Consider the following 25,136-nt stretch of genomic DNA (forward strand, 5'->3'; position numbering starts at 1 on the left):
CTCTCTCTCTCTCTCTCTCTCTCTCTCTCTCTCTATATATATATATATATATATATATATATATATATATATATATATATATATGTGTGTGTGAAAGGAGTTCTTATTTACTGTCCCAACTACTGTATGGCCATGGGTGACCCTGACTTCTCGAGTTATGCTGTCTACAAAAACAGAAACAATGTAACTGGTATGACATGTTCATGTTCATTGCATTGTATAACCATAAGTGGTATGATACATGTGACAACAAAACAGTGAATATTAATAATCATCTCCCCCTTTTTTTGTTGTTCCTCATTTAGATGGAGAGGCAGTTGTTCTCCAAAATGGTTATGTTGGGAAACGTCCATCCTTGGCAGAGTCTGGTACACCCTGGAGCTCACAGAATGGGATACCTGTCGCTATGTGTGGCTTCAACTCCGAAATGGACATCATCGATGTCACCAAGGCTCCTAGGAAGGTGACTGTACTTCCTAACTGCATTCATACAGTACAGGCCATGACATACGCATCAAGTTTTGTGGGACGTACCGCGGCTGCAATATTGGAATCACACGAACAAACTCAGTATCAAATGGTTTACATCAATCGCAATCAAATGGTAAACATAAATCGCCCACGACCGAGACCGCGTGGACCTGCGGTTCTGATAATCCCCCGTATTGTCCCCACCATTGCCAACTGTTTGACAACTGCTTTTACTATATAAAAACTTCCTCAGAAAAGTCATCATGGTGCAGCCAACTTTGTAGATCAACTCCCAACCACACATGACCTTGCTCAAGACCAACTCCCAACTTTGTCTGGAAGTAGTTGGGAGGCCATAGCTTTGTGTAAATCATTACCATTGGGCTTTTAGGAACTAACTCCTACAATGTACCTGTGCATCATGCTGTACATTAGTAGTCCATTACTACTTACATTTTACATTTGCTTACAAACTTAACATTTATTGTAGTTAATGTTACAGACTTAAATAGTTTTTGCTTCTTGTGTTTCAGAAAAAGGAATCAGAAAATAATGAGAAAGAGTCAGAAAACCAGTACATACCAGATGGTGAATGCATCAAGGATAATAAGGAAGTGGAAGAATCAAAAGATGAGAACAAGGATGGCAATCGGTCATCCTCCACCTCTAATGGGCTCAGCAAAGCAAGTACGACCCCAGCTAAAAGTTCCAGTGAGCCATCACTGTGCCAGAAAGAAAATGGCGTGGTCCCCATGATGGAAAAAATAGGAAATGGACTTGGTTCTATCCCCGATAAGTTGTCTGATGGTGTGTTGTCCAATGGTAAGCTGTCTGACGGAATGCTTGACCCTGCATATACCCCCACCAAACTGTCAGATGGTGTGTTAAACATGGATGAGAAGCCAGACGGTAACCTGCCTGACGATCCAGGCTCCCCAGGCTCAAAGGAGAAGCAAAGTGAATATGCAAGTTCTGGTGTGATTGTAGAATATCCACCAGATTGCTGGCCAGAGAAGTGGGCTATGCCATGTTGTGATGACTGCATCAAGTCTCCAATTGGGATCAAGTTTGCTGCCCTGAGAGCCAAGGCTTACTGGATCATTGAACACAATTACTTTGAGACTTTCATTATTATAATGATTGTCTTGAGCAGTGGAGCACTGGTAAGCACTCTAAAAGCCTTTACACATACTTCACTGAAGCTTAATTGTTTTATTTTATCATATAACTAATACATTACCATGTTTTGCTCTTGGGCTACATATGTATTGGCTACATATGCATTGTATTGGTACCAGTTTATGGAGAATGTTGAAAATAACACTGATTGAAAAAAAACACATGGACAGAGCATCCAAAAGGAAAAAAAATAGTTTTTTTTGTCCCCAGTAATTTAAGAAAATCCCCATCTTTGGCAGCCAATTTCTTCCATATACTGTTTGTGATGGTTGGAAAAGTTGAAGTACACACGTACAAGGCAACCCTATAGTGGTTTGTGTGCTTGGTTGTGTGCTCGGTTTGTGCAAACATTTTCCCGTACTTTAAAAGCTTGTAAAGTACAGAAACTTCTCAGAAATTCAGGGGAGTCCTTAATATATATACATGTATGAACATGTTTGTGGTGGTGGATTTTGCTGGCGTTGCGCGAGGGCCGATATTTTGCAAGGAGTAGTGGGCGTTTGCTGCAAACCCGGAAGTAAAGTGGGTGTTCGCTAAGAATAGAAAAAAAACAGTAAATTTTGATTTATTTAAGTTCGGCTCGATGGATTTGCTTCAAACTTGGTCCGAACACACGGGGGCACACTCTGGACATGACCACACACAAAAAATTAAGATTCGTGTGACGATTCCTGGGCGTTCGCTAAAAAGAGAAACCCCTCTGACATGCCGCGTGCAGCACAGGTTTGATCCCTGGGATTCAGCGTCAACCTCTGTGTTACACAACACGTCTGGCCAAAAATTATTTTTCCACTGTTTCATATCTGTGGGGAACTTGGAAAGCTACTTTTGAAAATTGGTTTAAGTTAGCCTGGGTGTGCCATCCGATTTGTAACGGGGCTTGTTTGCACTCACAGTACATGTGTACTCGGAACTGTTACTCAGGCTGGATTAAAGTAGGTTTTTGCTCATTGGGCCACACCAATTTAATTTGTTGGTTCTAAAATTTTTTCAGAAAAAATGTGAAGCAGCAGGGCAAAAAAAAATGAAATAAAAACAGGTCTAGACCCATTATAGCCCCAAATGCTACGGTAGGAGCCATGAAGTCAACACAAAAGGCTGGGTTAATAATATAAACTTTAAATCAAACCAGTGCATTGATAGATGGAAAAACTGTAACAACTACATGTAGGAAGAAAAGGACTTGCCTCAACTGTTGGGGGCAAAATATGAGCATATTTCAGTTGATTCAGAACCATTTGCAAATCAGAAAAAAATGAAGAGGCAAATCCAAGAACCAACAAATTAAATTGGTGTGGCCTTACCAAGGGATTTGAGTAGTATTCTAGCCAGCCTGAAATTTTTTTTGGTCAATTTTGTTTGACGTAACATCATGTTGATCACCAAGTGTGAAAATCATAAGCCACGCTCCTTGAAAATTTTGATATCTTGAGACCCTCGGAATCACTATTTCTTACATTTTGAGGGGCAGATGTTGCTGGTAGACTGAGCTTAGTTTAATGACATCTCTTTCGTCTTTACATGCCAATTTATGTTCATCAAAGATGACAGATTGGGACCTTTTTTTCCTAAAATTAGTGGCAAAATTCTGTCAAATGACGGAAAGATCGATGCTGGCTAGAACACTAGATATGAGTGTTCAATATTCATTTAAAGTTGTGGTGCCAATTGTTATGATTAAAAGCAATCAATTAAGGTACAAGTAGTACAGATGTAATCCCATTAGCCCATATGTATTTATACTGAAAATTTTTTTGTATTTTTTGTACTGGGTGATCATTCTCTCTAAAGGAGTGGGAGGGCAGTATCCGTATTTACTTGACAATGTTGCCTTAAAGTCTTTCTGTTTGCACAGGCCTTTGAAGACAAATATATCAACACCCCGGAAAAGATTATCATCAAAACTGTCCTTGGATATGCAGATTACGCCTTCACGGTCATCTTCACCATTGAAATGATTCTGAAAATGCTGGGCTACGGATTTAAAACGTACTTCACCAATGCCTGGTGCTGGCTGGATTTCATCATTGTCATGGTAAATGCCCTGCAAGAAATCGTAACTTTTATTATTATCATAATGATTATCTTTATTGATAATGTATGTAGTACATATAAACCAGTATGTACTGTGTACACGTCATCTACATGTATATATGTACAAATGTATCTCTCTGTCTGTCTGTCTGTGTATATATTAGATTCTGTTTTTCTTTATCTTTCTCCAGCTTTGACATGATCGTTTTTCATCCTCTAAATTTTGCCTAAGAGTAATCCAGGGGCTAAACATGGTACCATGAAATTTTTTTGGACTTTTACCTGCGAGAGATGGAATTGTCCATCTGTGCAGCAAAATGCCATGAGTTGACAGAAGTCGGAGGGTAACTTCCTGAATGACGTTTTCTCAACTGATCTTTACCTACATTAAGATATGGCATATTAGTTATTCATCAGCGTGTTCATTCCTGCCAAGTTTGTTTTGCAACGTTTTTAGTGGCATTACTTTGATATTCCACCAAATCCAACTTATTGTCCAGCCTAAAACAGTAGGCCACACCGACTTAATTTTATGGATGACATCCTCTGAAGACCCCCAAACTAGTGCGCGCGGGCGAATAAAAAAAAATAAAAATGCTACTAAACAACAGGTATACACAGCTCGTATTGTGAATTTGCGGTAAATACATAGTGACATACTTTCCAAGCCGGCACGTGCCTGCTTTTTTTGCAGAATGTATGAATCGGCGCTGTACGTATGTACTGAGTCCAGGAACCTGGGTGCCATCCTCCAGAGTTACCAACGGCTCCATATTTCGCTAAGTTACCATGGAATACCCAGGCCTAGAGCCAGGCCAGAGCCTCGGTACACGTGATCTTTTTTTTTTTTCAGAACAGGCGAAAATCAATGGGCGCGCGGATGTCATCCATAAAATTAAGTCAGTGTAATTTAGTGTACGAAGTAAGAAAGGATGTACATGTGTAATGATTGTGGTCCCCTGACAGGCTTCCTTGGTCACTGCTATCCCCAACCTGATGGGCATGGGAGAAAGCGTACCGGAGAGCCTCAAGACAGTACGAGTTATCCGTGCACTCCGACCTCTGCGAGCTATTTCCAGAGCAGAGGGCATGAAGGTAGGTCTCAGTACTGTCTGTGTCACTTTACAGTAGTCATGACTGTACCTATCATTTTATGCAATAGATGTTTTCTTTAACTTAAAACAGTCAATGCAATTTCAGTGCGGCATCGAAACTGTCAATTTTCTGGTCATTCTTTTACTGTAACACAGTTACAATTAGTAAGAAAAATGGTATGCTTGTTTTTCATCATAGGCTAGCAGGTTTTATACATGTAGGCGGTATCCAAAAAGTAAAGAAGCTTGTTTTAGTGCTATTTCAAACACTTCAGACTAGGTATGAAGTGATGCTGAACATGTGGTGAGAAATGGCAGTAAACATCAATATCAGACAGATTTCCTCATCCAGAATATTTTTGTTTTTTTTCCGCCCTAAAATTGCTTTGGATGCCTTGAACAAAAGAGAGCTGATTAAAAACATTTGATTTTTCCCCCAATTCATCCTGCACTAAGGACATTTAATAACATGATGAAAGTTCATCTGTGTTGGTAGTTATCATAGTAAAACGTTGAACTTTATTTCAGTGATGGCTGTTGCCTTCATCAGGATAATAAATGACCATTGCAATCACTTCAAAACGTAATCTCGCGAGAGTTACAGTTACAGACACGTGACCTTATTCACACGAGACTTTACTGATACGTACCGTAAGCAACTGCCATAATTGCAACTACACACCACTCCTCTGGTGGTTCCAGTACGTTGACAACACCCACACCAAACTCAAGAAAGCCCACGTACAGGAATTCACAGACCATCTCAACTCCTTGGACCCGGACATCAAATTCACATCGGAATCAGAACAAGACAGAACCCTGCCCTTCCTTGACACTCTCACCAGGATCCAAGACAAAAGTTCACTGTGCCTGACTATCTACAGGAAACCTACACACACAGACCAACATCTCAACTTCAGATCCAACCATCCTCTGGAACACAAGCTTGGAGGGGTTTTTCTAAATGGGAATAAGGGCGCTGCTCCCTCATTTAACTAGCCAGCTCCCTCATATCAATTTTTGGATTGAACCCTAAGTGGCTACTTACACACCATTTAGTCTTTCTCAAAACGATCTTTTTCCAGTAAAGATGTAAAAACAATTACAAAATGTATACAACAATGCCAAACTGTGTTACTCTCATAAAGAAATCCCCCCTCGGTCACTTTGCTCCATTGCCATGCTTGTGATTTGCTCCCTCATGCTAAATTTTTCAAGGAAAACGCCTGGTCACCGTCACGTTGTTCCACAGAGCTGACTCCATCATCACAGATCCACAGGACAGGGATACAGAAAAACAACACATACAACAGGCTCTTAAGGACTGTGGCTACCCTAAATGAAGCCAAGTTCCAACAGAACAACAGAAACTTGGGAACAAAACAGAAAGACAAACTCCACATCACTCTCCCATAAATCAAGACTGTCTCAGAACCCCTGCACAGAATATTTGCTTCACATGGCATCTCCACCTGCTTCAAACCCACTAACACACTGAAACAGCTCCTCATGGCACCGAAGGACAAAACACCTAAAGAAGAGAAGTGTGGCGTAGTGTACTGCATTCCGTGTCAGGGAACCACAAGGCAGGGGACCTGCGAAGAATCCTATATTGGTGAGACAGAATGCTCCCTGAGGACCAGATTTCTTGAACACAAACACCCAGCTCGCTGTCATCGGACGTTTTTCAACACATTCAGAGGCGATGGCAGGAAATCTTGACTGGGGGGGGGGAGGAGATTTTTGGCGCGAGCTCCCCTGGAAAAATTTGAGATTTTAACCCTCTGAAACGTGTTTTCCTGCACTTTCGGGGGAAAATTTTGCTGCTACACAAAGCTAGATTTCTAGTACTTAGCTAAGTTTCTTACTCGCTATTCGACTGCATGACGTCCACGAACTTCTTCCACAATACACAACGGCAAGGGGGATCGGGGCTTGCTCCCCGGGAAAATGTTAAAATCTTGCTTGACCCTCTGGAAACGCCATTTCCTGTATGTTGGGAATGCATTTTTGCTGTTTTGCTGGTACACAATTCTGAGTTTAATATCACTATTCGACTAGTACATTTCGACTACATTTCGTCTATTCGTCAATCGAAACTCAGTTCACCTCAACCAAGGACATTATAGAAGATTTCTTAGTAGGACATTCTGAGATCAGACAAAAAATGTTGAGCCAGTCCTTGGTTTTAATTTAAATTACCTTGTATGATTTAATCTCATCAGCTCCGGGAAATTCGAGCGGCGCGGTGTGGGATCAGCAGGCCGGGAATATCGATGCATACACACGTGAAAAATACTGTTGTGCTGTTGGGAAGGACGGGCATGGTGTGCCGCGAAAATAAACTGCATGTTGTCTTCAGAAGAGCTGGATATCATTTTTACCGATATCGTTACGAAGGGCGCTGAAAAACGAGATCTATTTTGGTCAGCAGAACAACCTCAATCGTGTGAGAAACTCGCGCCATATTCCTATTAATACGTAATGCACAGCTGCAAACCAATCAGAGGGCAGGTTTTCTGGGGTGAACCAATCAGAACTTACAACTCGCGGTAATACCTACATGTAGAAGACGGTGTTCGTGTGATTTCAGATTTCAAGTGGCCCCGCAGCCCGGAAAATGCATTTTACAAGCGGTTTTAAGGTAGAAATCAAACTGTTTGCTGGCTTCCTTACATCTAGAGAAAATACACTTAGCATGATTTTTTTTTTGGGGGGGGGCAGTCGCCCCCCCGCTGCCGCCACCACTGACACATCCACATCGAATCACATGGGCATACCATCTCTTTGGACAAAGTCAGAATACTGGACACTGCACAGGACTACTTTTTAAGAGGCATTAAGGAGGACGTAAGTATCAGGGCACTCCAGCCACCACTTAATAGAGATGGTGGACGATATTACATTGTAACTCCCTGGCACTTTTGATCAATTGCTCACATCACGTACCAATAAAGTCTTGTGTGAATAAGGTCACGTGTCTAAACCATAACTCTTGCGAGATTACGTTGTGAAGTGATTGGTCATTACTTATCCTGATGAAGGCGACAGTAGTCGCTGAAAATTTGATCTCTGTGTAACCTTGTGTTGGAATAAAGTTCAACATTTTACTATGACATATGATAATAATAATACTATACAGATCAGGTATAATGTCTTTGCGAGAAGAATGCAAATTAAAACCATACATTCAAGCTACATGTAATCTTAATATATTGAGCTACTGCACTGACTTTACCCACTATTTTCTTGCCTTCAGGTTGTTGTCAACGCTTTAATTGGTGCGATCCCTTCTGTGACAAACGTATTGATGGTATGCTTAGTGTTCTGGCTGATTTTCGCCATTATGGGCGTCCAGCTGTTCAAAGGGAAATTCTTCAAGTGTATGGACCCAATTAACAACCCGGGAGAGTTCAAAATGAAGACTTGTTTCATGTTTAATGAGACATTTTGTAATGACCCGGTGGCTGAGGTCATCCCAGCTACCTGTTATGATATAACTGGGAAAACTGAGAAGCCTGCCTGCGTGTTGATGGAAGGGCCCACCGACTATTGCGAGCTACAAGCCAAATGCCAAGAGTGCGCCAACTTGAACAAAACACCCTCAAAGATACTAGACCTGTGTGAAGATTTTCAGGAAACGTGCAATGACACCTGCCCAGCATCTTATCCAAAAGACGAAGATTATACCTGCTATGATGGCACAGGAAGTGCAATAGGACCAGAGATGTATTTCAACAGAAGTGTGTGTGAAGCTAGGAACAAATCCTGGGAAAATTACAAGATAAACTTTGACAACGTTGGAATTGCTTACTTATCACTACTACAAATAGTAAGTACTACACATATTGGGTACAAAATTAATAATTTATCTAAGGGTTGATTTTGCTTTTAAATAGTACACAAAGTCATGATGATTATATTTTGCATGTTGTCTGTCAATATTATAATTCACTCCTGGACCTTAGCAGCAGTATACAAATGTAGGGGAAATATATTGTTTTGTATATTTATTTAGCTCCATATCACAGGTGTGGGAGGGAAATATTTGTTTTTCTGAAGTTCCTATTCCTGCCATTTCTTTAACAAAATGTATAATTTTTTTTTCATTTTGGGGTCAAGGGACATAAAATTTGGGGTCAAATGATTTGGCCTGCAGGAGTTCTTTATGTAGGCATTTGAAATTACATGTATTTGATTGAGTTTTTTTAGTAATTTTCTGACCAAAAATGTATATTTTGGCTTCCTGTGCCTGTCCTGATATTTAAACCAAATGACCTGGAATTTGTTATGGAGATGACTGGGACATACTTTGTCCTTCCACAAGAATTCATTCACGTTATTGGCATACACCACTCTTAGACTAATATGGTCCATTTTATGATTTTGGCTTTTATGCAAACCAAAAATGTGAGATATGCCAAAAAGCACATGTATGTGTACTCAAGCAACTGGATATGATTTTGGAATATTAAGTGAAGACAAATTTTTTGAAAGTCAAAAAGGGAACAAAACTTAGACAAGTTAAGACATGGATGATGCAAATTAGTGAAAGGAGCTCCTGTTGTTTCAGAATAGGAGCTTTACAGCTAAGTGTTGTCTGTCCTCGGGGCCTGGAGTGCCAAATATAAATCAAGTGCCCGAGAGTTCTACACGTTGAGGGTGGGGTTGTACATTCTTTCATATATTGCCTCTCTAAGGCCGACTTTAGACTGACAACGGTATACGATCGCACGACAATTGTTGTGGGCGACGGCTGGCTTTAGACACATGACCAGGAAGTGTGGCGGACACCCACAGCGCAGGATGGCACGCCGCGCGCCAATTCAAAATGGCAAGAGAACCCCTTTTTTCAGCATGCTGCAGCAGATTGCTTTTATTCTGCTTTTACCTCGTTGTCCTGTGGATGAGACGCCGAGTTGTGCCCAGCAAAGAAGGGGTATGAGGCTCATGTATATGAAGCACATGTTCTGGCAATACTCCGGGTTTGAACCCGGTGTTCGGTGCTGCCGTCGGCCTGGCTATATTGGCCGGGAAATGTGGATCGGTGGATCAGTTCGTACCGGAGAACTAGCGATTGGTGGCAGGGATTGTACTAGACACGTATGACGATATAAAGTCTTTGGTTTGACGACATTTAATGATACAGGCGATGTGCTTGGACATAAGATAACGCTTGCAGGCTTATTTGCATAAGGCCAATGACCTCCCACTTCTTTTGCCGGTGACGGTTCACTTAAGATGGTGGAAAATCCTCCTCGAACCCCCCGCTGAAGGATCGCACGATAGGGTCCGAGGTGGTAGTGACGACAATTTGAGGATTACCGGCGTGCGACTATTTTGATCGTCCTTAGACGGTGGTAAAATACAGTCGCCGGCAACATCTTGACGATAAACATTCGTACGACTATTTAACCGTCATCAGTCTAAAGTCGGCCTAACTCCTCGTTCCCACCAGCAGGTTTCATGGTCTAAAGATATGCATGGACTCGAGTTTGAAGGAGTGACCCTGGTTGTGTTGTAGGTGGTGGAAAATTGCTGAAGAGTAGCCTTTGGCACTAGGTCTACAATGTTCCTTCTACCTTACTTTCAGTGGTCTTGGATACTACCTGAAACGGCAGTGGATACTACCTGAAACGTCTGACAGTTTCCAAAATCATATCCAGTTGCTTGAATAACTGCTTTTAGGCGTATCTTATTACCTGGATGCCTAACCTTTACCGACGCAAAAATGTAAGATTTTATTTTCAGGCCTGAACTTTAGCATGGTGTTTTCCTGACATACATGTATTAACTTACTAATAGGCATTTTGGCATACAAACATTATAATAATATTATCCAAGTGACCAATGATAATGTACTTTGATTTGAAAATTGAAGGTGTCTAATATACTGTTGGTAGGATTCTATATTGTATGAGTGTTGGTTTTGACAGGCAGTGGAAAATGAAATGTATTTAATTTATTGCCTCCATGAAAAATGGAGGTACTGGTATTGTTTTTGGCGTGTCTATGTGTGTCTGTAGTCAGCATAACTTGAGAACGCCTTTATGGATTGTGATGATATTTGGTATGTTGGTAGGTCATAGAAAGACAAAGGTCAAGGTCAAATATGGGTCTCCTGTTGGCTGACTTTGGTACTGCAGCAGAACAGGTTTTTCTATCTTTTGTCCTGAACATGGACCAGTACAGGTCGAGTACATGGACCAGTACAAGTTAGGTGCAGGCAGACATCAGAAATACCTGCACAGCTCCAATCTACCTGCACTAACCTGCATTTGCATTTTGAGCCCTGGATGTCAAAGTTATTACGCACTAGTACAAAATGTGTAATGTTTTTACAGATACAAGCATTCTGGCTTTCTCTTTTTCACAGGCAACATTTAAAGGATGGATTCAAATCATAGAGCATGCAGTAGATGGTACCGATGTGAGTATGATTCTGTTAATGTTAACTTTTCAAGATATTTCTAATCAAGCAGGCTGGTAATCTCAGTACATCTACCTGCCATCTTGTGCATGTTTTGTAACAACATTCACCAATTTCACACTTCCCATAATGCCTGAGTAACGGTCACGGATATGACCTTTGACCACCCCCCTCCCCTTCCTCGATGTAATATTTCCAACAAGTTCTATCGACAAACTGGTCAACTATTGTTTTGAATTATTTCTCTAGTATAAAGCGCATGCCATAATTGCATTTTTGTTGGAATTGGAGAAAATGACGTACCTTCTATCGTTCTAATATATGCATTGACTCGAGGTCCTCCATGATATACATGTACATGCGACCGTGCGAGTAGGAGAGTCTTCGGTAGAAAGTAGAACGATAGAAGGGGGAGGGGGGACACTGGTTATAGGTCATATCCGTGACCGTTACTAGGCATTATGGGAAGTGTGAAATTGGTGAATAACTGGAGAGGTTGTGTATGGATTTGATATGATATATTAATTTGTGGTATGTGGGGAGGGGTAAGGCCAAATGAAGGACAGAATGACTATGGACCTCCTGGAGGCTTTCTATGGTATTGCAGCAGAAGTTCCAGTTTTGATATGTTGTGGACATTCTTTGATCACAATTCTAAAAGGTGCATGTAGTTAGCTTTTGGTGCTAACAGCAGATAGAGTGACCATTTGGTTAATGTTTGAGACAAGGTATTACATGTACATGTACATGTAACTCTGGATCTAGAAGGGATTGTTTGATTTTTGGTGTGTAGATACCTTGACACAAGCTGAGGAGACCGGAGTTTTCTTCCGTGTTCGGAGCAATTTGACACCCTCAGCCCGGCGGGCTGTCATTTCTGTACTAAACGCGGGTCGGAATTTTTCACTATTTTGGTGGAAAGGGGTGCCGTGCTGCTTATCAATACACTTGATTGATATTTTGTGCGCACAATTTATTTAGGGGTAATAAATAAATAAGGCACATCAAAGTACATTTTTAAGTAAGGGGTCATTTTTTTCATCATTTTTAACCATGGCTGCATGGAAAAAACGAATTTTTCCAGGGTAACGGCTTAGTACTCGAAGAAGCTCAGAACCTAATGTTTCCAAAATTTGAATTTAATTAAAATCGATGCAATACGTTTATCGCTAATACCAGGAAGTCTTCCCTGGACCACCAACATTACGCCACCTATAAAGGCTTTAACAACTAACAGACTTTTCAGAAAATACAAATATATGTACACAGATATTACAATTTCAGGGATATCGCGGCCAAAACATACCGGAACCTCAAGTACAGTACAAATACAAGATAGTTTACTTGATGATTGACAGAAATGAATGCTTCTTATGAAAATCATAAGCTAATTTGCATGACTAATGAGGGACGTTGTGTGATAAGGCTTGTGACATACAATCTGAGAAGGAGAGAAATACTATACATCATGTACCAATTTTGCAAAAAAAAAGCAACATGCAAATTCTACTATATTGCCATAATAAATGATGGGATTTTATACTTTGACGGTGAGTAAATATAACTATCATTTGGATGATTAATGTAAATTCCCAATTAAAGTATGGATTTTTAAATTTCAAATTTAAACCCATTAAGCTGTTGCCAAATTTGGGGTGCATTATTTGAGGTTATTGCCCGGACAAATCAGAAGACAATCCAGGAAGCTAGCGGAACACAGGGCGGAGAGTTTGGAATGGCACAGATTCATGCACAAGATTCAGGATTCTCAGCAGACAGTGGATATATAACACTGCACTGCTGTACTGCTATCACCACACCACTGCATTCCTTTATTATTTTGAAATTTAGGCTGTTTCTTTCTAATTTTCTCCCATAACTTTATCCAAATCTATAAAAATTCTTCAGGCTTACAGATGCACACATCAATTTTCTGACCGTCATGTTGTTTTCATGTCAAATCTCACAAAGTTGCATCATCTAATAAGTGTTGCTTCTCTTGGTTGAATACAGTGTGATGCATTGAAATTAAGTACTGTAACGGGAGGGGTCCTAATTCTGACCTATGGTCCATGCAAACGCACATACGTTTGGTAATAATTTGTCTCACCAAGAACCCGCACAACACGAGCTTTAATATTTACAGACAAAGATAATAACGTTTAAAGCGCCTTGCACCCAAGCATAATGGTTCACGAAACTTACGGCAGGTTTTTGGTCATTTTGCCGGTGGAACGTTCTATCGCAGAAAGGGTGCCCTAATTCCGACCTAGTGTTTAACAAAGGTCAGTTTGAGGAGAGAGTTTAGTATTTGAAATACACAAATTATGACTAAAACGATCTACTACTATTTTTCTGTCCCAAACAAGTCTTCTTTTTACCATTACGCGACTTGCTCCAAAGCGGCTGTTTCAAAATCAAAGCTGCGTTTTTTGACACGCTCGTCAACCACCAAGTAAGCGTCGAATTCAAACAGATTTTACACTCGTCTGTTGTCAGAGCGTATGAACTGGAGTAAACTTTATGAGATTACCGTTATCAACACAGAAACTTTGTCCATTCCTGTGGGAATTTATAGGCACGTGCGCCCACGCATAGCGCGGCGACAATGATTTTTCAAAAGTACAGAATTTGGGCACCCCCCGTTAAGAGTTATTGATGGGAATGGGACCACATGTTAACACCTATTGAAACTACATTGTAAAACAAATTTACATGATAAGTACTCAGATTTTATTTTCTTGTGTAAACATTTATTTTATGGAGCTTTTGTTTGTGTAATAACCCCAAATAAAGTGCATGTATGCACCCTGATTTTGCAGATGTCCTGAGAGACTTTTGGGATTTTCAAATTAAAAAAACAGTCAGGAATTTACAGTATCCTCTTAGACTGTGATATTGATTCTGTTCAACCTTTAAAAATTTTCTTTTCTTGCAGGTGGATAAACAACCTGTGCGGGATTCGGGTAGCATTTGGTACCTGTATTTTGTCATTTTCATCATCTTTGGAGCTTTTTTCACCCTGAACCTGTTCATTGGTGTCATCATCGACAATTTCAACGCCCAGAAGAAAAAGATAAGTATCTAAGACAATGTATGTACAATGTCATGATGTATACAAGGTTGTGGTGACTTGATAGATTATAAAATTTGTGCAAAATGTACTACATGTAGTTAACTATGTGTACATGTACATGAAAGGGAAAGGGACATGATTATCGCAGCCATACATTTTGTTACTGTCATGTAATGTAAATGTATACAGCTTACTAGTATATTGATACACTAATCAGTACAACTGTCCTGCATAGATTTCCTGTCAACCAACAGTGAGTCTGCAGTAAGGCCACACCAATTTAATTTGTTGTTGCTCGGATTCGCTCTGTCCATTTTTTTTCTGATTTGCAAAAAAAAAAAATTGGGGGAGTTCAAAATCAACTTCAAAATGCTCAATGAAAGACATATTTTGGCCTCAACTGTTCAAGAAAGTCCTTTTCTTCCTAGTTGTTTTTCAATGACAATGTAACTTACAGTGCAATTTTGTTTCATTAAAAGTACAAAATCTTAGTTTAATTGTAAACCAGCCTGGTACAAAATGTATGTTCCCTTCATGGCTCATATTGTAATATTTTCGGCTATCATTGGGTGGCTTGGCCTGTTGTTGTTTTTTTCGCCCTGTTGCTCCATATTTTTTCTGAAAAAATCAGAGAAACAACAAATCAAATTGATGTTGCCTAAAGTAAAGTCAGGTGGCCTGCTGCAGCCAGTCCACTCAGCACTGTTCTCCCAGCAGATCAAGGGGAAGAAATCATGTAGCATCTTCTGATGTCAAATTTTCATTATTCTTCACATGGGATGAAACCAAATTGAATGTATTCTTATCAAATATCACAGTTGTGACTGTCATTGGATTCTACCCCTAACCCTCTACAATGATGAAACTGGTGAAATTTGATATGCCCATGTAGACATTTGTAGCTATTGGAAGACCTTGGAGATCATTGGGCACATATTGAAAGAGACTGCATGGTAGTTGAGATATGTCACTTTTTGGATGCATATACCGTAACAGTCTGTTACTGGTCTCATCTTTGTGGAATCATTTATTCAGCTATATATATATATATGCATTGAACTGCATGTTCAGCAACTCAAGCTTAGTACATGTATTAGGCACAGTACAGTCAAGTATTGTAGACACAATGCTCCCTTCTACTTACTTATTGTTTTCAATCTTCAGGACAAAGATGAGCAATCATCAACACATGAACAGTCACAATAACTTACTACAAGCACCAATGTGCTGCCCAGTTAAATTGCTACTAAATAATGTTCAACATTAAAGACCTAACTGTCAAAAGCACAATATGGTGCTTTTATATTGATAATGCTACACTCAAGAAAACCTACAAAGATCTACATGTATGTCATGTATATTGCCAGTGCAATGGGATCAATTAGTAGACTAGACTAATTATTAGGTGTGAAGTTATCCATATAAAACATACCCTACCAGTAGTCTCCTTTTCTTGGACCTTGTATAATATAAAACATTGTAAATTGCATTGTCTTTAAAAGCATGTTTCATTTTGATAGTAAGAATTGACCATGTCCAGATGGAGAACCATTGACCATTAAAAGATCTGTTTTTCCCTATGGTGCCATCACCCAGGAGACGGTTAGTTTGATTCAAATTGTTACCATGGTGACGGCATGATGTAGCATATCCCACAGTTGGTAATTTCCAAACAGAAATGGACAACATTTCTACCTTGCTTTTCTTGCAACACATCATCCCTGATAGAAAACCCTGAATGCAGAACGACAGTTTACTGTAGCTAATCTGTTAGAAGTGCACAGTTTGAAACCCCTGTCCCAGTGCATGATGGGAAGTTGCCTGCCTTCGAAGATATGGAGTGAACTTTCTTCATCAATTCAGCATCGGTATCTTCTTTTTTTTTTATACAGCACTAATGAAATTGAAGACCTTACATGTATCTATATAATGCATGGGAAAGCACTGGATTTGATAGATTCACATGGTCTGTATTCCAGTCAGTGAACACAATAGAAAGAGCCCCAAATTCTCCAGGTGCCCCCCATTACCTGCCCCTCTACTGATATTAAACACCCCATTAACCACCCCATATACCATTACATCATCATCTGTCAATATACACAATGTAGGTCATCCACAGTGTTACTGAAACACATGGCAAACTGAAGTCTCTTCTTGAAGCATTGATGTCTTCTTGTTCAGATACTTGCCATGGTTTGGATAAAGGTTGTCCATCTCCTGATCACACTGATCATGTCCCATTTTACAGAGAATATATCAGTTAAGGCACGGCCAGCCTCTGTATCCAACATCAAATCCTTCTTACACTCCAAAGAAACCCTTTTCCAATCATATTGTAGAATACTTCATCACCATGTCCCTTTGCACTGCAAAAGTATAAGATGATTATGATCATAAAATCCTTTTTTCTTGTGCTTGATGTGCCATGAGGAAAATCCATCCCCTTGTGCCTCTCCCCCTCATCCATACTTTTCCATTTCTTCTTCTTTTTCCTCCACAACATGTGCTGCCAGACAGAAATGCAGTCCAAATGTTCTTTTCCTGGATTTTCTGCAATACAATTTTACAAGCACTTAAGCTCTTAGTTCAAGAAATATTTTCTTAGGTAACCTTCTCATACAGTGGTATTCACAACTGTCCTGGTCCAGTAGGTTACATGCAGTCTCTGGCTTTCTGCTTTTAATTCAGCCAAACAAGATCACAAGATGATAGTCTCATGAGACTAGAAACATCATTGGAAACAACAGACAAGTGTGCATACATACGTACAGTAGGCGACTATTCATCAGTGAAGTTTTACATTTTGTAAATACATGTACATAAGCTCAACAACACGACAATCTAAACAGAAGAACATTAAGTCATCTTTTATAACAATATCTTTCCTTTGCTACATATTACTTATTTGACAAGGCATCGTAGAAGGTGCTAGTCACAATCCCAAGATGCAACAATTATACACAGCAACAACCTAATATCTGCTTACAGAATCTCGACTACCAGACAACTACTTAAACATACCGCCTATTCCACGGGATTATAAAATAGGTGTGTTTCTGAAATATGAATTTACTTCAATATGAAAACTGCTACGGTGAAAAGAAAAAAAATGTGCATCATCACAAACATAATGGCACACCACATGCCCAATTACATAGAAATATGATGGCGAGAAACTGTATGACTTTGAGCTGCGAACACATTTAAAAAAACAGACCCATAAGTTAAGAACAGGGTTTCTAATTACCGACCCACCCCAACATCTGCTTGAGAAAAAGCCACCCCCACCCCCTGCTATTCAAAACAACGGATTTTTCTCAGCCATTCCAATTTGCATCTTAAATGTAGGGCTGCTCCTGAAATATTATATTGACCATTAAAACAGCTACGGTAAAAATGAAAATATGTGCATCATCACGAGCATGCCTGCAGACGACGTAATAAAATTACATGCCAATTAAACGAAACCCTGTGTTTTAGCTGCGAACACGAAAATACGTCTGACCACAATACTACTGGAGGAGGTATACCTCCTTCGCGGAGTAAAAACCAGATAGTGAGTGAGTAACGTGTGTTAACACCTAATAATAAAGTTGGTATGACAGTTATACCAGAACCTGCTGATCAGATACAAGAAAAGAACAAGAGTTATTAGAACTCAGTAGAAAAGAAAATAGACAAATTTTGTACCATTGTCTGTTGATTTACATTAGAAAGAAATATGAAGAACAACAAGGTGACACGGTTAGTCAATGGGTATTTTATTGGACATGGACTGTCAAAACTCATACAGTGTATATCAGCTGTTTCACACCTTATCCTTTCATTTCATCATCCATCTAAAACCTTCTAAACTTCACCTACTCTTCTTCCTGTTGCTCCTTACTCTGGTACAATGTACAAGTTATATACATCTTTCACACTCCTCTAAAGTACTATACATACCAAACTCTAATATGTGTGTTCTTTCCTTATGTCCTGTACTTCATGTTTTATCATTTCTGCAAAATAACTCCTTCCTTTTCAATCCCACAACCTCCTATGTCTACAATGTCTAGCTCTGCTTCCTTCTCTTTAGTATATGTGTGTGTATCAAACACTCATACTGTAAGTCCTGCTCCTTATTCCCTTCTATTTTTTCTACCACTGGCAACAATTTTGTAAGGATGAGAAAGTTGTCTTACAGATTTTTTTTATTGCTTCTGTGGCACGCAGGAGATGGGTCCAGTGCAGACCTGTTCATGACTGAAGACCAAAAGAAGTACATGGAGCAGATGAAGAAACTGGGCTCCAAATCACCATCTAAAGGCATCCCCAGACCAGATGTAAGTTAACTTTGTACAAAATGTTAATCGTACCTTTAAGGTTAGACCAATGGCACTTACATCATTGATGACTGATGACTTTTTGTTCACCTTTACTTGGTGGCTTTATTCGGTGGTTATAGCAACTGACAAGGCTTTATCACACCATATTCACCTCGGGGCGGGTCATTAACCCTTAATTAAATGAGACTACGTTTCATTATGATAGTATCTACATGTAATTTGCCTATTTAGTATAATTGAGATCATCATGATGATTTTCTGCTTATATTGAACTACGATGATAGTAAATTATATTCAACTTAACATAGTACATGATTGTACATGTTTGCACCGAAGGTACATCCTTTTCCATTGTTATTGACTATCGTACCTTCAAAAGTCCTTCTTCAAACCAAGGAGGTATAATCAGATCAGCCTCCGTGTGTCAGACGTACCTCCATGCTCTGTGTAAGTTTGCATTCTGTTTTTTGCCTTTGCAGAATAACTTTCAAGGATTCTTCTATGATGTAGCCATGACTCAAGCGTTTGAGGTGGTGATCATGGCATTCATCATGTTCAATATGTTAACCATGATGATGGAGCATTACGGCTCAAGTGATCAGTTCAAGGTAAGCTGAAGGACAAACTGTCACATCATTTTCTCATGATGTCACTGAGATATCATTTCCTTATGATGAAGTTAACACAATCAAACCTGCTATAGCTCACCTCGAATTTTCAGTTACTATTATATAATAATAGATTGTACACTCTACAATTATAAGTGCCTATTTCTGTTCACTTTTCTTTCCACTTGTTCAACTGATTTCAATACGTTAGATCCTATAGATAAATTCAATTGCATTCTCAGGGGAGAATACAGTACCCAAATAGGAAAATATATTAAAGAATGTTTCAATCTTAGAGACTACATGTTAGAGAATAGTTAAACCTTTATTGTTACCACTGGTATATGTTCTGTATGTAAATTGCCACATACATATATTCTGTACGTAGGATGAAGTTATCCATACATGTAATTAACTTTGTTAGACCTTTAGTTGTAGAAGACCATACAAAAGTCCCTGTACTTTTTGTTGTGTCAATAAATAATCTCCATTAAAACATACATTGAGATTCAAGGCGAGCTACATTTGATTGTGTAACAGTTGAACAAAAGCATTAACATCATGGAATGAGCTTTTATGCTATCACTTCCTCATTATGTAATGATATCCCTTAATATACCAATCATTTGCACCCTGAAATATTATGAAATCTTCACATCATTTTCTTTTTTATTGTAAAATATTGATACAAATGACATCCTGCGTTTTACTCATTTTTATCCTTCTTGTAATAAAGGACATTATTTGACAGTGTACTAGGTGCACTACATGTATTTTTAGACATAATGTCTACCCACACTGCAGCAAAGCATGTAGACTCTTTAAAAAGTTAAATATTCCTGTCCACAAACCAACCTGAACATAAACCAACAGCAGGAAAAACAGTAAAGCTGACCTTTATATTAGATGACATTTGAACTGCAAATCCTGTTTATGTTGTACTATCTCTCAAAAGACTATCTTTATGCAGACTATGCAGCACTATGTAATTTCCAACTGGGTGCTAGTACTAGCATAGTCATCCTCAAACATTGCATTTTTACAAGGATCTGGAATATTTTTCTCTAACTTCCACCATCCATTTTTTCAGTATATCCTGGAAAAAATCAACTTAGTCTTCATTGCCGTCTTTACCGGCGAGATGGTGTGGAAAATGATAGCCTTCGGGCCAAAATACTTCTCACAAGGCTGGAACATCTTTGACTTTGTGGTTGTGGTGATGTCTATTATCAGTAAGTTTTAATGTCTTTCATGTTCTTTTTGCCTTTAGTTTTATTGTCAGTGCCAGCTAGACAAATGAATTTGATAAAAAGTAAAATATAGTCAAAAAAATTGAATAGATCATAAACATACTTTTCGTCCAAGCAGGAGTGTGTAAAATGATTTAGAAAGTTCATCTTAGAAATACAATAATATAATACCCAACCTTGATTTCATGCTATTTTTACCTTCCAGCCCAGGGACTGGAAGATGTGATGGCGGCCCTGCCCGTACCCCCCACTCTGCTTCGAGTCATCCGAGTTGCCAGAGTTGGCCGTATCTTAAGATTAGTCAAGGGGGCCAAGGGTATTCGGACCCTCATCTTTTCCCTTCTGGTGTCTCTGCCAGCTTTAGTCAACATTGGCCTCTTACTGTTCCTTATCATGTTCATCTACGCGATCTTTGGAATGATGAACTTTGCCCATTGTGAAAGAATGCAGGGTCTCAACGAAGTCATTAACTTTGAGACCTTCTTTAACAGCATCATTCTGCTGTTTCAAGTCTGCACCTCTGCCGGTTGGGATGGCATCCTAAACGGTTTACAGGATCAAGAACCACCGCAAATCAACGGTACAGCCGCAACGAAGGAACAAATTGCAGAAGGACTTGTCGTGGACAAGTGCTGGAGCAATACCAGATATACTTACTTGGGAATATTCTTTTTTGTTACATACCTAATAATGAATTTCCTGATCGTCGTCAACATGTATATTGCGGTGATCTTGGACAATTTCAGCGCCGCTACGGAGGAAGCCGCAGGGGGTGGTGTCACAGAGGACGATATCGACATGTACTATTCTCTTTGGGAGAGGTAGGCACATTTCACTGCCCAACACCAGGGGATAGACAGTTTAGAGTACTTATTAATGTATAAAGTTGTGTGCACTTGGGTGCAGCATGATGTACTTTCTAGTGGACCAACTCCATCGGCATGTTATCTCTCTATTTGGCCAATTTCTACTCTTTCCAGCCATCTCCTAAGGCCAGGTAGAGGCTTCTGGGAGGTCCTGTAGGCCAGCACTGTGGGGCTATACTTCAGACTGACCTAAGCTGACAGTGTGTGCTTGGCTTGTCCACCAGATACACTGATAGAGAGTGGACGTCAAGTGGACATGAACGTGTATCCCCTTCTACCCACAAAAGAAAATAGAAATAAGACTTTTCTTTCCTGTAGAAAAGTTTCAGCTTTAGTCCATTTAGAATTGAATATGCAGCCAACACCCAACGTTATCAGTAGATTTGTAATGTGACATGCTGTCACAAACAGCAGCAGAGAGCATAGTTGTGATATTTCTTCAAGGTAAGTAATGTTTTTTCTTAGCTAGAAGGCATAGATGGGTGTGTAAAAGTAATACTCGTGCTCATGAATGACATGTTTTCTGTTGTTTTTTTTGTGTGTCCCAGGTACGATCCTCATGCCAGCAAGTACATCCCTCTGTCAAAAATATCGCAGTTTGTCCACCAGTTGGATGATCCACTTCGCATACCCAAGCCCAACAAGATCACTTTGGCCTACCTGGACATCCCCATCTGTACAGGTGATCGGCTCTACTGCAAGGACATCTTGAAGAGGCTGACAGAGAGGGCCATGGGTACATTTGATAATGACAAGGAGGAGGTGGATGAGGAAGAGGAGGAAGCTGTGACCACAGACCACCCTGAAGATTACCAGCGGGTCGGCTCCACTCTCACGAGGAGGCGTGAGGAGGTGGCCGCCATGGTGATACAGCGTGCTATCCGTAAGTACGTGCTGAAACATGATTTTGACGAGCAGGCACCGCAGATCATCTTCTGATGATCACATGACTATGACAACGATAAAGAAAGTCAAGAAAGGACATCAGATACCGTGACTTGAAGCCCAAGAAATGAAACGGTATATTAAAATCTAATTTCCACAGTCTTGTCAGCACATGTCCAAATGCTGGCGCAGGAGACCAGTAAGAGAAGAAAGCAACATGTCCCAAAGACAAACTCTATGGCTATTCCAAAACAACACTCAAAAGAAGGCTCAACAAAAGGAAGTGAGCTTGCTCCTTCCAACGAGAGAGGCTCTGTTCAAGTTTCCTGCTTGAAAGCTCATTGAAAGAAGTCCAGCTAGGAGGTGAAACTCTACATATTGTACAAATGAAAATCAGCTACAAGCTTCATGGTACCGCCAAGCTCAAAGCTTACTAACAGATATCTGCACTTAAAACACTCCATGGAAGGAAGTGACCACGTGATGGTTTCCATCCAATCAGAACATCTGATGATGTAATAAACAAAACATCCAGCTCTAGTTCCTGTTAGGTGGACCTGCCGTGTGGAATACTTCACTTCAGCAGCACATCATTGCAACTTTCAGTTCCCAGTTTTCCCGAGTAGGTGCAAAATACATTGATGGCATGAACTTCCCACAAAGTGTTGGGAGAACTCAGAAATGTGGATAATTCTGCAACAAAAAAATCTGTGCATTCAATGATATTACACAAGATGCCCATTTCAGTAAGCACAGACTTGTCTTCCATCACAAAGTATTGTCAAATAATCAATAAAATGCGACTGAGTACAATATATGCAAATGAATTCCAGAGGATACTAGTTGATCTGCATGCAACAAAGAAGCAAGCGATGGAAATGATGTAACGTGAAAACATGACAAGGAACAGTATGTGAATTTACGGCACTCCGTGACTACTATGGAGTCCAACAAGACAGTCCGATTGTGTATTAGTCCGCCACTAAGGGCAAAAGCAAATTCGGACTTATTAACCAATAATGACGTCATCTTCAATTGTTGTTCAGAACTCATTGTCTCAATTTGAACAAGCCAATTGAAAACTAGCAATGCTTATTTACTATTCAAGAATTGCTGTATATGTGTCTGAACTTTTATTGGTGAGGGAACAGCACCAAGGATAAAGGACATTTTCTATGCCTGTGCAAGCAAGACACTATAGAAGTAAGTCTATGGCAAGCATTGTGTCCAATACATTGACTTCCTGTGTGCATAAACTAAAATGATACCTACCAGGAGACAATATCTCTGTAAGGTACTTTGCATAGTATTAAAGGGACAGTAAGCACAGAGTAACCAGCCTGGGGGGTGACATATATATATTGCCACAATAATGTATAATGGCTTTGGCGGTTGAATGACCGCTCCAACATGATCTAAAGGTGTTGGGGCAAGCCCGCATTTGTCTTAAAGCATTAACTGCATGCAAAGAAAATGTTTTATTTCCATAAAGGCTTTCTATGCAAAATTTTACTATACATTCTCCATTATTAGCTAGCTCCAAAATAGTCCACATAGATAGTACTGGGTAGTGTTGGTGGTTAGGTTCAGCAGTATAGTATATAGTAGCGACCATGACACTTTTTACAAGCAAATAAATTTCCTTTTCTACATTAAAGTACACATGAAAGGCTCTTTGTCCTTCTTACGTATCTGGTTGAATATATGGTTCAAGTCATTATGTGAGAGACATTGGCTGCTGTAAGGAGATGGTTAGATGAAGGAATGGCTGAAGTGAGCATTAGCATCAAAAGGAGATTCTGAAGTATTATGTGTACCACTAGTACTGTTAAGTCAGCACCATACTGTCAACCACTGATTGCCAGGAGGTTGCCACATTTCAAAATCACCACAGAATCAAGCATATACTTCGCCTGAGTTTCTTTCCTCAAAACTGTGTAGTAATTGAGAGGAGACAGGCTGCATACCAGATGAAAATGTCCCTTTGAGCTAGCATTGCAGACTCATTCAGCAAGTCATTTTAACTACTATGTAACATTAGATACCAGGCACTACTGTATCTGATTCAGTAAAATTGCCCACCAGTTACTGACAACATACCAGGAGACACGGAAAATGCTGCAGATGGTCTACCAGTACAAAAACAGCCAACGACAGTAAAACTAAATGTGAGGATAGGACAGGTAGACAAAGATAGTTACCGATATGCACTTCCATGCAATCAGCATGACAAGATGATGATAAGTAGTGGCAAATATACTGTAGTATATTAATGTTTACGTAGTGCTTAATGATGCAAGAGAAACTATTTTATCATGACTTTAAAGGTAAAAATGTGTTTGGGGTGGCTATCCAAGAAATTTCTAAGAAAATCTTGAAATTTGTAGGGAAATTCTAAGAAAATCTTGAAATTTGTAGGGAGGTCCAAAACAAGTTTGTGTGTGTGAGTGTCATCACCAGTCAGCCACAAGTATCCAGGATTTTAGATTCAGTGTGTGAAGTCTGTGTGTGTGTGTCTGTGTGGTGTGTCTGTGTGTTTCTGTGTTTGGTGCATATGACTAAAGAATGATTAAAAAATCTGGTACTGAACACACACACACACGTCAACACATCTGTCCCTGGTAATAAAGACCTTCCACGTACACAGACCATCTGTCTGTGGTACTGAACACCTGTCACATACAGGCAAACATCTGTCCTTGGTACTGAACACCTGTCACACCAGGCAAACATCTGTCCTTCGTACTGAACACCTGTCACATACAGGCAAACATCTGTCCTTGGTACTGAACACCTGTCACACACAGTCAAACATCTGTTCTTGGTACTGAACACCTGTCACACACAGGCAAACATCTGTCCTTGGTACTGAACACCTGTCACATACAGGCAAACATCTGTCCTTGGTACTG

The 25,136-nt window shown here is 39.8% G+C and overlaps 1 protein-coding gene across 7 annotated transcripts in view; it reads left to right on the forward strand.

The window, feature by feature from the left end:
* The window catches only part of LOC109467626 (sodium channel protein type 4 subunit alpha B-like), an 86,780-nt gene extending 62,894 nt beyond the window's left edge, over positions 1–23,886 (forward strand). For 6 of the 7 annotated variants that reach the window (XM_019765643.1, XM_019765642.1, XM_019765647.1 and 3 more), the window contains 13 exons: positions 306–463; positions 1,005–1,634; positions 3,506–3,685; positions 4,651–4,779; positions 8,038–8,610; positions 11,155–11,208; positions 14,147–14,284; positions 15,877–15,886; positions 18,503–18,612; positions 19,095–19,223; positions 20,314–20,455; positions 20,679–21,294; positions 21,888–23,886. In XM_019765643.1, the coding sequence (XP_019621202.1) occupies positions 306–463; positions 1,005–1,634; positions 3,506–3,685; positions 4,651–4,779; positions 8,038–8,610; positions 11,155–11,208; positions 14,147–14,284; positions 15,877–15,886; positions 18,503–18,612; positions 19,095–19,223; positions 20,314–20,455; positions 20,679–21,294; positions 21,888–22,278 (3,260 nt within the window). In that variant the 3' untranslated portion in view covers positions 22,279–23,886. Of the gene's footprint in view, positions 1–305; positions 464–1,004; positions 1,635–3,505; positions 3,686–4,650; positions 4,780–8,037; positions 8,611–11,154; positions 11,209–14,146; positions 14,285–15,876; positions 15,887–18,498; positions 18,613–19,094; positions 19,224–20,313; positions 20,456–20,678; positions 21,295–21,887 lie in introns of all 7 variants that reach the window. The other variant, XM_019765646.1, reaches the window with a different exon arrangement.
* Positions 23,887–25,136: the final 1,250 nt, after the last annotated feature.

Source organism: Branchiostoma belcheri, unplaced genomic scaffold (genome assembly GCF_001625305.1).
Source record: "Branchiostoma belcheri isolate BF01 breed outbred unplaced genomic scaffold, Haploidv18h27 scaffold185, whole genome shotgun sequence".
NCBI lineage: Eukaryota > Metazoa > Chordata > Leptocardii > Amphioxiformes > Branchiostomatidae > Branchiostoma > Branchiostoma belcheri.